The following is a 15,794-nucleotide window of genomic DNA, read 5'->3' as shown; positions in this document are numbered from 1 at the left end:
ACTGTTAAAATCGCATCTCGAGAACGTTTCGAGTAGATTCTCCGTGCAACGGGGTGTTTTTTTCTCTTTACCTGCATGGCGCACATGATGTCCATCATGTACTCAATCTCTTGAGACAGATCGGTGCACTCTAACAATCCTTTGAACACTACTTGCCCAATCAGATCGTGCCGAGAGAAGCGATCGAAATCATACACCGAGAATTGGAGGTATCGTTCACGCAGTTCATCGTACGACACGCTGGCGACAGATTTCGATAGTGAGTTATCGTCGAATTTCAGAGATTTGTGCGCTCGGAATTTTTCAAGAATTTCTAATCTCAAAGCAGCAGTATAATCGTTTAGCGATTATGAAAGGGACGTATAAATGAAATAGAAATTGATTGGGACACTAGGAGAATCTATTAGGGGTACCCATAAGTAATCAATTATTTGCACAGAATTTGTTCTGCCTTTCTGTACCGATCGTTGTTGAGGAAACACGTATTCTTTTACAGTTTTCGGTGAAGCAGCCTATGTTCAAAATATTCTAAAAAGTATAATTCTTTTTTACAACCGTGTAATAAAATTCCGAGGATCATATTCGTCATCGCATACTTTTTCATTTTCATGCGGGATTTGCACGAACGTATTTCCATAAGATGGGGATTGAAAATTTGCAGGAAAGGTGGCAAACTGTCCTTGATAACGATGCAGATTAAAGTTTGTTTTAGATTTCAAAATAATTGATTACTTATGGGTTCCCCTAATAAAAGTATTATTCTATCATTTTCGACATATCACAGTTAAAAGGGGAAATACATTTTCTCCGCTATTCACAATCAACTCGGACAATTTTTATATTACATAACGATCCACGGTCTACTGATTAGCGATTGGAAAAATAAAAATTTCCTTTTCGAGAGAGAGTCGAGAAATGTATTCTACGGAAACGTAAGACTGCATAATGCTCTGCAATTTCGTTATTATCTCGAATATTCTGGAGCAGTGTGCTAGTGCTTCGGAAGGGTGCTTCGCATAGATTGTCAGATGCACTATAATCACCTGAAGATGAACGTCTCGTTGAACACCGGGTTCAGATTCTTTCGGTGCACCTTCGTCTGATACTTCTTCTTTCTGTCCGGCAACAGGTATATCTTCACGTAAGGATCGCTGCTACCTGTCACGTCTTTCACTGGTAGTTCTCGGGCATCTAGAACCTGATATCGACAGGACGAACACAAATGTAGACGTAACAAGGCGTACAGAATTGTTACATGCAATAAACGCTAGTTGCAAATCAAATTCTCGTCAGCTTGTTATATTACCATCTCGATCAAAGTGAAACGACAGTATGCCGTTCAAATTCCCACTGGTTCATATATAGGCTTTCCTACTTGAAGTTCCGCGGGCAATTTTTTCCCCAAATTATAACTCGTTGTAAAAATATCTTCGAAACGAAGTACGAAATATTTTTACAACGAGCTGTAGCATCTATAGAAGCTTCGAATAGGACACCCTGTATCACGCTTCTGAATTTCGTCGTAGCACCGAATCCTTCAGAATAGAACTATTAAGACAAGAATTAATTCCCCTGTTAATTAAACCTTGCCCCTGCTGTCCCAACGCATGGTGTACAGGGTGTATAAAAATTATATGTCACGACCACCATAGCGTGGTTCTATACCTCTGGATCGGTGGAAATCGGTAAAATTCACTTTGAACTTGGAAATCGAGGTCAAAGTGTCGGAAAATTTTCTTTCATTGCATCGTATAGTACTCGTCACTCAAATTTTTCGACGCTTTGACCTTAATTTTCGGGGTCAAGGTGAATTTTGCGGTGCATTTTCTGCACAGATCTCCACCGATCCGGTAGTGGTCGTGACATATAATTAATACGTGAGATTAATACGTGATTGTCTAATGATTGCTGCGATTTTCGGTAGAGATTGCAGAGGACGTTGAAATGATCCAGGGATCCCTCGCCGGGGATCTCGGAAGCAAAAACTGCTCTCGCACGCAATTCGAGCGTAACGCGGAGCGTCGTTAATACCGTCGTGCTCGTTCCGCGAAAACGTAAACTATGCGACGCGTTGGATATTACTTTTACAGTAATTCGAGCAGCGGAGGCCCGCGGAGGCCCGCGGAGGTGTGCGACTTGCCGTCGGGACCCGCAATGTCTGCAATTTCTGCTTTAATGACCTCGCGGCGCATATGCGCGAAAAACGAGCGGACGCGAACAAAAGAAACGGTGATTAGGCGCGGAGCGGACGAGAGCAATGTAACTTACGCGGAGTCGTTAACAGGTAAATATAACCGGCACTTCTTGGAAAAAGGGTTCGATCGATCTTATTTTACATTTTGTAAATATAAAAGTGCGTCAGGATATTAATATTTCCTTCAGACGAAGGATGAAGCATCTAATTTTATCCATCGAACTCGACCGGTTCGATGACCCTTGATTAATCGATGAACCTCAAACAAAATTTTGCTCGACACTGACTGCAGCAAAGAATTCTCCAAAATGGAGTACACATTGACAATTTACTGTTTCAGCAATTCAACACGAGTCTCGCAAGACGAATCAAGTCGATTATGCTGGGCCATTCGCGACCTCGTCGAAGCACTTAGAGTGCTTAAGGACAAGGACGAAACGGACAGTTGGCCCTTGGCAGTCGATTCGCCGGATTAGCATAATTACACGATCGGGGCAGATAAATTCAGGACAAATTCACCCTCGGTGGGCTGGCAAATGGCCGTGTTTCTTTATCTGCGTCCTCGGTTAGATTTGTGAATGAACCAGACGCGCGCGCACGCATTTATATTTCTGTGTGACGACACGTGAGCGCGCCGGCCTATTTATAACAAATTCAATCTCGCCGCGGTAGCATCCGCGCCGGCGCAGAAATAATGCATCGGCATTGATATTGCCTAATCACCGTCGAATCGTAATCGAACGGAAGCTGCGGTCGCGCCGCCTCCCCGCTGTATCCTGCACTTCATTATCGTTATCCAATAACTCGCGCTAAATATGGTAGGCGCGTAATTAGCTGGCGAGAGCGGAATCGTCGGCTGAGTTTGCCCACGCGCGTGAAAACTTTGCGAATGTTTGCCATAGCATCGCGAGGCGACAATAATTACGCTCGAGAACTTTGGCGAACGGGAACGTCCTCCGATTTCTATATACGGCGTTCTGACATATATCGTCTAGGAGACACTATTATTCATCCACGTGAACGTCGTACCGATGTTTACACTCTTGCGTCCGAAGCTTCTCGAACTTCGACGCCCCTCACGGGTTATATCCCGACTTTTATCGGGCAATGATTTGCGACATATATCGAGAAATGACTGTATCGAATGGCCGAGGGAAACCGACGACAACCAACTAATTTAAATGATTTAGAAAATGTACCTCCTAGGTTTGCGGAGCACTAAAAGCGAGTATTTTACATTACTTTATAAAAATAAGAAGAATGCGTCTGTCCAAGTTTTTAGCCATTTTTTAAATGACATATACCTAAAGAAATAAACTTGTTGAGCAGTTCCACGCACGGGTCCCGTAAACCTGTTGCTAACACAATTTCTGTTTCGCATGAATATTCGCAGTATAATAATAAATTGTGCAGAATTTACTTTCAGTTTTGAGTGACAAGAACTGCTGAAGCACGGAACGATCGATTTAAGTAGATCATGTTCGAAATGCACAAAGGACTTTCGACTATATACGCGCAAACTACAGCTTCATTACCGAAGTACCTAACACGGCTTATTAAAGGCGAAGTTAATTAGAATTTACCAGGGAGTCGCTTCACTTGTCATTCCTCCGTTCATTGGCGAAGAGAATATTTTTAGTCTTCTCATTATGCCCGCGAGAGCAGTGAATTTATACATAGTGTCATTTATTGAACATGCGAATTTACGTTTCATCGTGCGAAGAGCCTCGAGTGGTGCACCTGTGTGCTCTCAGTAATTGCCGCGTAGATAACAATAACGGAACCACATTTCCTGAATAATGTAAAATCCCTTTGGTGACAAAGTATGCGCATGTAATTCCAAGTAGATAAAATGGTCACGGTCAGACACACAGTCTGCGTCACCTTGTCATGCGGTCCGCGAGAGAACCTAATCCGTGCGAAGAATTAATACAAAAACTTAAAAATTCTTAAAATCGTCGGTCACCTTGAGGAGTAAAAAGTTTCAATGAAATTTTCAGACAGGGCCATGTCACTGACAAATACAGTGATCCACGGTTAAATGTCACTCGTCGGGGACCGAGCAATGAAATTCTCGCGAGCAGTGTTTCGCATAGTATTTACTCTATTGTCTATCGAGATGAGGCTCCGCAGAGCTCGATTTACTGAGTGGTGGGGGAAGAGGAGAGGGGAGAGGGGGAGAGTGACATTTAACCGTGCGTTACTGTACACGTTTCTCTCGTCCATACGGTCCGCGAGAGAACCAAATCGATGCGAAGAATTAATACAAAAACTTAAAAATTCATAAAATCGTCGGTCACCTTGAGGAGTAAAAAGTTTCAATGAAATTTTCAGACAGGGCCACGTCACTGACAAATACAGTGATCCACGGTTAAATGTCACTCGTCGGGGACCGAGCAATGTTTCGCATAGTATTTACTCTCTTGTCTATCGAGATGAGGCTCCGCAGAGCACGATTTGAGTGGTGGGTGAAGAGGAGAGGGGAGAGTGACATTTAACCGTGCGTTACTGTACACAGTTCTCTCGTTCGCGCCTCTGCAAAAATCTTAGTCCGATGGCCACGGTGCGGCCTTGCGACACGTATCCAGGACCTGAATGCAGCCGCACGCGATCGAGTATATCATAAACCCGGGGCCGATATAATTCCGAGCAAATCGATGAAACTGGAACGCGAATGTCGGTCATCGTTTGCGTGGGAAGAATTCATCGCCGCCTCTGCCCACCCCCGCGTACGTGCACGGTTTCTAGAAAAACTTGCAGCACAAGAATCGGATAAACTTTCAAGATTGTGTTAATCGATTCTCTGCCCAACGTTGTGCAATTTTCGTTGAATTGTAACGTTATAAGACGGCACCGCGACTTCTCTAACCGTAAACCGCAACAGGAACGGGACGGAATATTTCTGGAAGTACCCTAATTGCGTCACGCTAGTTTCTATTCATTTCGCGGAATCAAATATTCTCTTTCCCGTTGGACCCTCGTACTCTCGGGCCGGTCCATTAAGAAAATTATAAAACTCACTCACTTTCACGACCAATCCCTCGATCTCTTTGTCGTAGAGGAGAGAGAAATGCAGTTTCCCAGCGTACTCCATTTCCGTGGTGCTCGAACTCTCAGCGCTCTCCTGTCTCTGCAGCTCCTTCTTGTAAAGTTCCGGCTGCAATTGCGAATAATTCAAACATCGGCAGGGCTCGGCGTGTCGGTTTATTTTCCCGCCGGATCTCTCAGCGGGAAACGGAAATTTGTGTTTGTTTGGGTGCGTTGGAATGCAGTGATTTCACTCATCGTTTGCTCGACACGTTCAGTGTCGCGAGAATTTCAACACGTAACACTGCCAACTACGAGATACAGTGACCTCTCGATATTTGTCGCCACGGCCTGGACGATAAACGTCGCGGAATTATCCCCACTACACCGGCAAGACCCGTGTTGTTGACATATATCGAGAAGTCACTGTAATTCGTAGTTTGCGTTATTGTCTGGGACGCCAACTACGAGATACAGTGACCTCTCGATATTTGTCGCCACGGCCTGGACGATAAACGTCGCGGAATTATCCCTACTACACCGGCAAGACCCGTGTTGTTGACATATATCGAGAAGTCACTGTAATTCGTAGTTTGCGTTATTGTCTGGGACGCAAACTACCAGTTATCTCGTAGTTTGTTTACTCGCCATAATATTAATAATATTTTTGTATTTAGAAATGACAGTCGCGTATAAAATGATAAATTATTTAAGAAGAACCGTCTTTTGACGATCAAATTAAATTGGATTTTCACACCGGAATCCTGAAAAGCACCGTGGCAGTCATGTTGTTAAAAATTGTTACTTGGTCATGAGGCTTTCACTTTCGTACGATTATTAATTTCGTGTTAAGTGTTGAGCAACAGAACGTAACCGAATAAATCTGCCCTATGTTTATACTTGCTGTTAACACTGGATTTGCTAGACCAGTGCAAACGACTGGCTTCAAATATTATAATTGTTGAAACTATACCGGCGATTTTTTTTTTTTTTGGAAACTAATGACTATGACTTTAGTAGCCGAAATTTAATCCTTCGAATGTCGGAACAGCAAACTAATTGAATTACGCACGCATGAAGTTATCAGTTGTTGATTTATCCTATTATTGCAAACTTTCATAATCTAGTTCTTCCAAAAATACTTATTAAAACAATAGGAAGGTTGAACGAACGGAATGAATGCGAGCATATAATTCTCAATGTATCCGAACGATTAAAGGAAAAATAAATTGTCTGTTTAACTCCAGTTCCCTGCAGTCGACCAAGAAAATTTATATTTTACTCGGGGATCCGCAGTCTGGTGATCATGGTCGCGTGAAATAAATAAATAAATTGCTACCGGGAAACGAGTGATCTGTTCGCCGCAGAATGTGAAGGAGGGAAGAATGATTCCGCGCAAACCTTGATTAATCCGAGGCTGGAATCGCTGCGATTCTCCAGGTTGCAGATGCTGAATTTGATGTTCGGCAGGTCGAGTCGGTGGGACAGCTGCCGCTGGAAGCTTTGATGTCTCATTGGGACAATGGGTAAAGTTGTCTGGCGCAGCACCTATGAAAAAGTCGTGGCTTGACACACCGTTCGGTTGGCCTCGATATTTTGAAACTTTGCGCGAGGAAGTCCATCGTCGGTTAAACTTCACCTCGGGAAACCAGAAATTTTTAACTGTTCTTTATGCGATCCTGTAGATTCTGGCGAGAAAGTGCCAAAAATCCAAGTTTCAATCCTAGGAGATCACTAGTTTTCACTAGGTTTTGACAGGAAAGGGCGCCGCCATGTTGGCATGTAGTCACCGCAATGCTGATATTGTAGACCACCGAGGGGAAATATCTTTTGCGCACACACGAATAAAAAGTAGTAAACATAACTTGCAATTCTTAATTGCCTCCGTGATTCAGTGATCCCCTAGGATTGAAACTTCGATTTTCGGGATTTTCTCGTCAAGATCTCCAGGATTACATAAGAAAAAGTTACAAAATTGTTGATTACCCGAGGCAAAGTTAAGCCCCTTTTTGTTGGAAGCTGGTCTTGTGATTTTCTCATTTTGAACGCATTTAATATTTTTGCTGCTTTGACAGAGTCAAACAAGGAAAGCGGAAACATTCGGATAACAATTTACCTTGAAAACGATACCAGAATTTAACACTAGGTTTACGGAGCGCTAAAACTGTCTATTTTGCATTACTCTATAAAAATAACAAGAACGCGCTACCCACATTTTTAGCAATACTGTGAAAATAATATGTACTCAAAGAAATAAATTTGCTGCAATCTTCATAATTTTAAATTAAAAATACTAGAAACCCGTCATTTTGACGGGTCCCGTAAACCTAGTGTGAAAGAAGCGAAACCCGCAAATATTTTTGCACTAACCTATCAAAACAGATTCTGAACAATTCGCGTGGTTTTTCGGGTGAGAGCTACGACATTGTAAATTCATTTGACCAAGAGTTTTTCGGTAACGCGAAAATCCCAGTTTTTTAAAACTTCTCAGGATTGTACCTTGCGAAAAATGTTCTTGTTTGATCCCTTTTCTACAGGGTGAAGTCGCTCGAGTCAGGGATGTTTTCACCCTGAAGAACCGGCGTTAAAAAAGAAAATTAATATTTTCTCTCGATGCAACTTATAAATTTGAAAAACATCGGCGTTACCGAATTTCCCTGGTAATATCAGGACCTATTTGTGGTACCTTTTTGTTGTCCTTTTGCTCCTGAACGTACTCGTGAGTGATGGGCTCAGACTGCAGATCCGGCAGGGAGTGACTGATGCGAATAGCATTTTGCTGGGACAAGTCATTCTCGCCGACGTCTTCCTTCATGTATGACCTCATCCATGTCATCCATCGCCACGACGATGAACACTGGAAGCTCACCGCTGCCAGCAGTAACAGAACCATCAACGTGACTCCGGTTCCTATCAGCAGCTGATACGAGAACGTTTCCGTCCATTCTTCTGCGAACAAATTCGCACGCCTTTAACGTCGCCGTGAAATATTACAAGACGAAGAATTCCGCGTGAGAACGTTACGCGGCGCGCGAACGCGTTGCTCGCTCGAATTAATCCTTAGGAGAATAGCGCTTCGGACGACTGTGCTTCGTAAGACTGTTCTAATTAATATAGCTTATGTTGTATTTGACGCGTTAATTCTCACCGAAGTATTCACCGGGCGATCTCGACGCAACAATTTTCCTCCGTAACTACCCTTGACAAAGCCGACTTATTCTTCAAGCAGTTGCTGCAAACGAACGGAAACGCGAGGCTAACGTTAACAATGCAATAATTCACGTTTACGCTTGCTAAAATCTTCCCGAAGCACCTTTCAAATTTTTGCCACGAATTTAACGTGGTATCGCAATTAGACGGAGGATCTTTATGGAAAATAAAAATTGTCCAGCTCGATCAGGAGCAAAGTAAACGTTGATTTACTTTCTAGTAGGATCGGTAGATTGAAAACAATGTAACAATACCATCAAATTCTTCTAATAATTTCACTGTTTTACGTTTCTTCTCATACTTGTAATTGCAACGTCTGCAATTATAACAAGAGAAGATAATGTTGAGTCGCAGACTCTTTCACGCTTATGTCTTTACATTTAGAGTCTGTAATTGACATGACGAGGCAAGGTTGGAAAGTTACAGGTAGCAGTAAACGAATCTATCAAATCAGGCCTAATTATTACCTACAATACACTTCCGTCCAATTAGTGGTTTTACGCGAGGACGTCATTCTTGAAGAGGTAAATTAACCCTTTGCACTCTCGGCGCTGTATTCATTCTAAAACGAAATTTTTCTACCGTCTTAGAATATTTTCATTTTATTCATACGAAACTGGTCCGATTTCCATATATAACATTTGAATGTTTAGTAATCTATTAACCCTTGACACTCGAATGGCGACCGTAAGGCACCACTAAAAATTGCTGTATCATTATTCAAAATATTGTTTACATTGTTCAATTTGTATGTATGTAAAAGAAATACGATAGAGGTTATGTAAATTGATCGTATTCCTTTTAAAACTCATTTTGAATTTGATATGTATTGCGCATGTCTGTAGAACAACATGGCGCATTGACAGTTGATAAGAGTAGAGACAAAATAGAGAAAAGCGACGCGCATTGCAAAATCTAATTGATTAGGATTGTCACTTTCTTACATAAATCTTTGTGGAATAATAGCTTTTAATGTCGTTTCTTGTGTTCACAGGTAAGAGTGTAACCAATGTAAATAATGTAAATAATGTAAATAATTGTAAATAGCGAATAAAACTTTAATCTTGTGTTTACAGTGAAACTCAGTTTGGTTATTATTTCCTCAAGATAAATTAAAGAACGAAAGGATAAACTTACTATATGTATTTAACAAATTACATGCAAATTACAGGTAAATTGCACCATTTTCGTACGTATAGCATGAAAAATATATATATATAGAAGGAAAATATTCCAGGTCGGAAGAAATGTTTCGTTTTCGAGTTAAAACGGCTTCGAGTGCAAAGGGTTAGATACAAATTTTGAAATGTAACAAATATTTTGTAAAATTTCTCGTAATTTCTTTGAAATAATGGCACAATGATTTCTAGTGCTGCTTCAGAGTCGCCACTCGAGTGCAAAGGGTTAGAAATGGGTCCGGAACCGAACCTGACGACCTCCTAGAAATTGTGAGTAACGAGATAACCGAGAAAGTATATGTCGTTTGTCCCGGAAAACCATCGAGGTCATCAGGAAGCGTCACGAGGTTCCCGTTTCCGGTGTGTCGCAACCAGGGACGCCCATCTTCGCCCTCGGAAAGGCGAGTTTCCTCGTGGCCGGTCGAGAAGATGAAGAGAATAGATTTATTGTCCGCGCCTTTTAAGCAGACGTTACGTGACTCATTTATTGGCGCAATAGTTGCCGGCCGTTCGACGGGGCGAAAATCGCAGACTCGCTTGCGCAACACGAAGACGATGCAAATGAAGAGTAACGTCCTGCACGCCTCGGGTGACTAATTGCACCGGTGCGCTCTCTCTCTCTCGGCATTGTGCGACTGCCTACTGCCTACGACCAGAAAGAGAAAGCCATCCGAGGAGATCCGAGAAGAACGACGCCTATCTACCGCGAGGCGTCGCTCCGTTGTCCCGTGGCGTCCATTAACCGCGTCCTTAATGACGGGATCTTGTTCGCGCAATAACACACCGACCGCCGCGGATAATGCAAATAAGACGGCCGAAGACGGTCCCCGTCAGTTATTCTCCTAACTAACGAACAATCCGCGTGCCGATTCCAATTCCGCGCCCCCGGGGAGTCGCATCCTCCGCGTCGTTTGCGTAATTACTATGCGACTCCTCGGCTTTTAAAAAGATTCGATCGCCTGGGCGGATCTCGTCGCTTCATTAACACTGAATCCAGGTCAAATTGACCTTTTCAAACTTCTACGTACAACCCCGTACGTACAACATGATCGCATCGCCATTTATCTTCACGACTTTTCTTAAAGTATTTTTCTCGTTTCATCATTTCGTCATTTCTCGTTTTAGTTTGTTTTTCCAAGATACATATGTTACGAGATAATATGGGATTTAATCGAACACCTCATGGACCACTTTATGAAGAAGCGAAAACAAAGAGTAGCCAAACTTCCATGAGAAAATCGATCGTTTTAATAGGCAAACTCGTCGATCCGCTGTGACCGCTTCGTATGGGTAGAATATGATACAGATCAAGAGAAAGAAAAACTGCGCACTCTCTAGAGTCAGTTGTGCACTGAAACATGCAGAAATATATACTCTTCAAACAGAGAAGCGCGCATCAAATGCTAGTATCCCTGTCAGAAGCATCATCGCTCACCCCATTCCGCACGGTCGCGTCAATATTTGTACTAGCAATCGCGATGGGCGACATTGTCATTCTCGTGAATAGCATCTTCCTCCGCTGTAGCGCTCCTTTGCTCCAGATATCCACGCGGTTATCGTCGGCCTGGATTTCGTTTACTCCGAACAGTACGTGTCGGCCTTACGTGTCCATTACCGCGCCGCTTAAAGCAGCTTTCCCGATATGTGACCAGAGATCCTTGATTGTTACCGTACGCTTTCGCAAATAGGGGATTTCGCGCGGCAGATTTTATCACCGGTGGCAAAAGGGATCGGCCGATCAAATCATTTGACCCTGAGCTTCGATCTTCCTCCGTTCTAACCGGTTAAGCTATGTCGGTCGCGGATCGCTCGATACTGTTTGGACAATTGGTTAAACTCGAACTTTCTCGCAGGATTGAAAAGAAAAAGAAGACCGGGCCCGAGTATTTAGGACAACTTCGTACGAACTAACCGAATAATTTACCTTCTGGTAAATATCATTACCACTACTTTTTTCTAAAGCGAAATTAAAGATTCGACAGCACCATCAATAAATTCGGAAGGAAATGCGAAGACTTTTTGGAAGATTTTTCAGCTGTTGGTTCAAATAAATAGCTACTTGGATTCAGTAAAAAAAGAAACAAATAAAAAACAATTTAAATTATAAACTCGAGAAAAGAAAATTATACAAAAATTGTGGGTACTTGAGTTAATTTGGGTTAATTGGCTGGGCCCCGAACTGTGTTAACCCGTGGTCCCAAAATTAACGGTCCGCCGCTGCTTGGATTAGGTACAATGGGAAGATCAACGTTGATCTCAAAGAAGTAGGTTCAGAAACTTGTAAAATAAAATTGATAAGCGCGAAGTTAAAGGCTGTGCGACTACAAATAGTCATCGAACTCGCTTTTCAAGATTAAGTGAAGCAAGGAATTTAGAAGCATCTAATTCGAACACAACCATTTCTACAACTGATTCCAACAGCCAAGTTTCCAACTCGGATTCTCCTCGAGGCAGATGTCCTCGCTAACATAGTGGAACAATCGTTCGCGAATAAACCATTCAGGCATCGTGCAAGGTAATATTTCGAGTAAACAATAACTTACTAAATTTTGGTTAGATAAACGGAAACGGTAGTTCCAACAGTGCTGGGCGCTCAAGTTCTCACGGGGATGAGGAACCCCTTAACCCTTAAGGACACGCTTGAGCTATGATTACCTTCCTGCAGGTAAAAGTGTTCCGTTGTCGAAGGAAGTTGGCGCGCGGTATATCCAGGAAATCACTATGGATTCTACTGCACAATTTCCTTATCTATTTACCGATCGTTGAAGAGAAAACACAGTTCTTTTACAGTTTTCGATAAACCAGCCTGTGTTCAAAATATTCGAAAAAGTATAATTTTCTTTTTACAACCCTGTGTTACGTCCCAGGTAGGACGGATTATGATTTTTATTAGATAGGACGCAGTTTTGAACCTACCTGCATTCACCGGCTACTTTCACCGGCTATTTTCAAAAAACAACAAAATTATTGATTTATTCAGTATTAGGTGCTGAATCAGATATTTTAAATATCATTTGACAAATAGAGATTATATGTAGTTAACGCATAAACTAGATAGCTTACAAATATTTCGTATAATAATAATAATGTTAATTTTTACCGAGTCGCTGATTAGTAGTTAACGCTCGCTAGTGAAAATCGCCGCTAGTCGCAATCGCAGGGCCTTTGGTTAGAAGTAGTGGTTGGGATCGTCAGGTTTGGTAATCCTACACCAATTCGAACACTGCACTATTTCGCAGAACCGAAAACTGAACTTTACTGAACTTTACTTAAAACTTTATTGAAACTGAATTGAAACTTTATTGAAACTGACAAAATTCTATGACGGACTGGTCTGGTCCAAACTTTATGACAGAATGATTGATCTTTGAAGTATTGGTCCCCTTTTATAGGATGGACAGTCCATTGTTTCAATAGGATGTTGATTTATAATCCTCTAATTTTTCTATCTAATGCGCGTCACTCTTACCATGGGATCAGTGTGCCTTCTTGGAACTTAATGCAACTGGACACACTTTCTGTTTATTTTTCAGGGTGACACCGATCTTTGCTGCGTCTCTCGCAGGAGGATTAAATTGAAATTGCTTTGTGCGCTAGCTCTTCCTAGAAATTTTAACATCTATCTTAATCCTATTTATTTCCTTCTCCTCGCGTGACATTATTGGGTTTCAACAATAGTTCATAATAATTCTTTGTCTGAAGTTTTATTCGTTTGCTTCTTGAGCGGTCAAACCACCGGACATGTGACACCATCTTACTTCCTAGAATCTTAACGCTTATCTTAATCTTATTTATTCTTCTCTCCTCGCGTGGCATAATTTTTTATTTGAAGTTTTATTTGTCTTATTCACGAGCGACCGAACCACCGGACGTGACACCTGTAATAAAATGGCGTCCGTACATATTTACAGTTCTGTGAGACCCACATTGAAGCTCGATCGACACTTGAACTTTCGTTTCTCGAGTTTCGTCGGTCCTCTGTCGGAGTGCGAAGGTTTCAAAGTGGCAACCACCTGCCGCGTCTAATATCGAGGATCGATAACTTCTTTATGATTTTCCATAAATGGATATTCCATTGAGCTTCTTGTCTGCGTATTTGTCGGTCACCGGCGTTTATCGCGTCGGCGGAATCAGTTATCGTAAAGCCGGGCGGCATAATAGTTGGCTAGAACGAAGCTGGGCGCACATTAAGCCAGGCGTCATCGCTTTTATCGTGCGTGGCGCACATCGACACGCACCCGGCCGAAAGTAATCGGCGATAATCGCGTGACGGCGACGGTAGCGGGTAAAGGTTCGGGCGTAAACTCGATTTACGACTTACTTCTTGGTCGCAGCCCGTGCCCGGCAGCCGCTCCCGACGTACGCACTTAAGTGATTGATGAGTCTCGCGACGAGTTGCGCTTTTACCGGCCTCCGACGCTCGCTCGTGACCAACCCGTGCTCCACCCTGCGGTTTTTAGTGTCGGTCACGGTCCGTCAGGGCTTTTAGACGCTCGTCATCAACTCGCACGGCTGCGCTTGAAAGATCCCCCGAGCTAACAGGTGCCGACGCCATGACCCACAATGGCCCTAAATCGCCAAAACCTGGCCGAAACCTCAAAAGCGAACTGGATGCTCGGATAATGACTATGGAAAAACCGGGGCGCAACGGTCTTCACATTTATGCATGCATGCAAAATTTAATCGGTCCGTGTTTACACAGTCACAAGAAAATATTAGCCCTGTAAGGTAAAGGTATCGGTAGTTGACCAGTTAAGAGAAGTTTTTCACGCGAACAACAGTAACCGCTTGCTCTGTCATCAAATAGCGACAATCGATGCCTGAAGACACTCTTTAAGTCTTCTAGATTATGTAACAATGCCACTTTTTAAAAAAAGTTTACTTATACAAATTTAAGAAACATATTCAAAAATTCTGTAATTGCTTCAGAAGTTGACCACTCTTAAACATGAAAAATCTAGTAATTGACCCTCTCTTCGTTAGTAGTTGACCACTTATACTAGAAAGAGGGTTAAAGTTTCATCTTACGGTATCATTTAGTTTCAGCAATTACTAGCACAAATTACAATTAAAGAATAAAATAAGAAATAAAATAAATCAATTCCATAAAAAGTTCAATTCAGGAGCACAGTAGACGTTGCGAGTTCTGCTCGATTTCGTGGGCTCATTGATATGAGAAAGTACAGCCTTCCACTCGTAGTCCAGCACATCAGGCTTGTCTGGCCACTTCCATAATCGCCCGTACATTTTCATGGACGAAATAGTCGCTTTTGTTTTAGTTACACGAAGAATTTTTCCAAAAAAAAAAAAATTTCATCATCTCTTCAGAATAATTTCTAAAGGAGCCCTTGATAGGAGGCATCTCTCGATAAGTAATGAAATAACTTCTGAAATAAATAATTAAATAAATGCATTTTAATTTTCCGTTGGTATTTATAATGTCACGCACATGGCTGTTTTAAAAGACACTGATCAATACTTGACCGTGAATGCAATCAATAGTTGACCATGTGGTCATCCTCTAAAACACAGCATGCTACAAAATTTATAATTATATTTTGTACTCTTAACAATCGTAGATGTAAAATGGATACATTATAAGTCGTAAACAAATTTAAATGAGTCACGTTAGTAATTGATCACGCCTGTCAACTTCTAAAAATTGTTCAAAAACAATATTCGATATTTGACCACCTAATAAACTATTGTTTTCCAGGTTAGAATAACAAAAACAATGCATTTATTACTTATAAAACTCTGTGAGAATATAAACAGCAAATAATTCGGTCGCGAAAAGTTCACAACGTATAGATTTCTTTACCTGAACCGTACAGCTTTTCTTAACAGAAACGTTAAGGAAATAGAGATATATCAGCATATTACTAACCTTAATGAATTCAAACGTCCGTTATTACTATGCATACTTCACTTCGCATGCAATTCTTTTGAAATTTAAACAACAGATGGCATGGCATCCGAGATTCACTTTCATCAAAAGTGCACAGCTCATAAAAACCTTATTTTTTATGTTTTTCTATAAAATGGTCAACTACTGGTGCCTTTACCTTACGATCTATGTCACAGCACGGACCCCAGGATTGGAATTAGATGAAGACTTGATGCGATCTTAACAGTAGAACTACCGAGCCCTAAACGTGACTTAGACTTATCCCTTTATAATAACA

The 15,794-nt window shown here is 41.8% G+C and overlaps 1 protein-coding gene across 1 annotated transcript in view; it reads right to left on the bottom strand.

Moving 5' to 3' along the window:
- Nucleotides 1-15,794, bottom strand: part of LOC143355792 (synaptotagmin-10) — an 89,962-nt gene that overhangs the window by 3,498 nt on the left and 70,670 nt on the right. Inside the window, exons 2-6 of the mRNA XM_076790912.1 lie at nt 7,908-8,170; nt 6,623-6,769; nt 5,220-5,351; nt 1,044-1,198; nt 72-240 (exon numbers count right to left, since the gene is read on the bottom strand). Of these exons, the coding sequence (XP_076647027.1) occupies nt 72-240; nt 1,044-1,198; nt 5,220-5,351; nt 6,623-6,769; nt 7,908-8,170 (866 nt within the window). The remainder of the gene's footprint in view (nt 1-71; nt 241-1,043; nt 1,199-5,219; nt 5,352-6,622; nt 6,770-7,907; nt 8,171-15,794) is intronic.

This window comes from Halictus rubicundus, chromosome 7 (assembly GCF_050948215.1).
Source record: "Halictus rubicundus isolate RS-2024b chromosome 7, iyHalRubi1_principal, whole genome shotgun sequence".
Lineage (NCBI taxonomy): Eukaryota > Metazoa > Arthropoda > Insecta > Hymenoptera > Halictidae > Halictus > Halictus rubicundus.
Note: the sequence above shows the minus strand (reverse complement) of the source record. Positions and strands in the feature narration are given on the sequence as shown.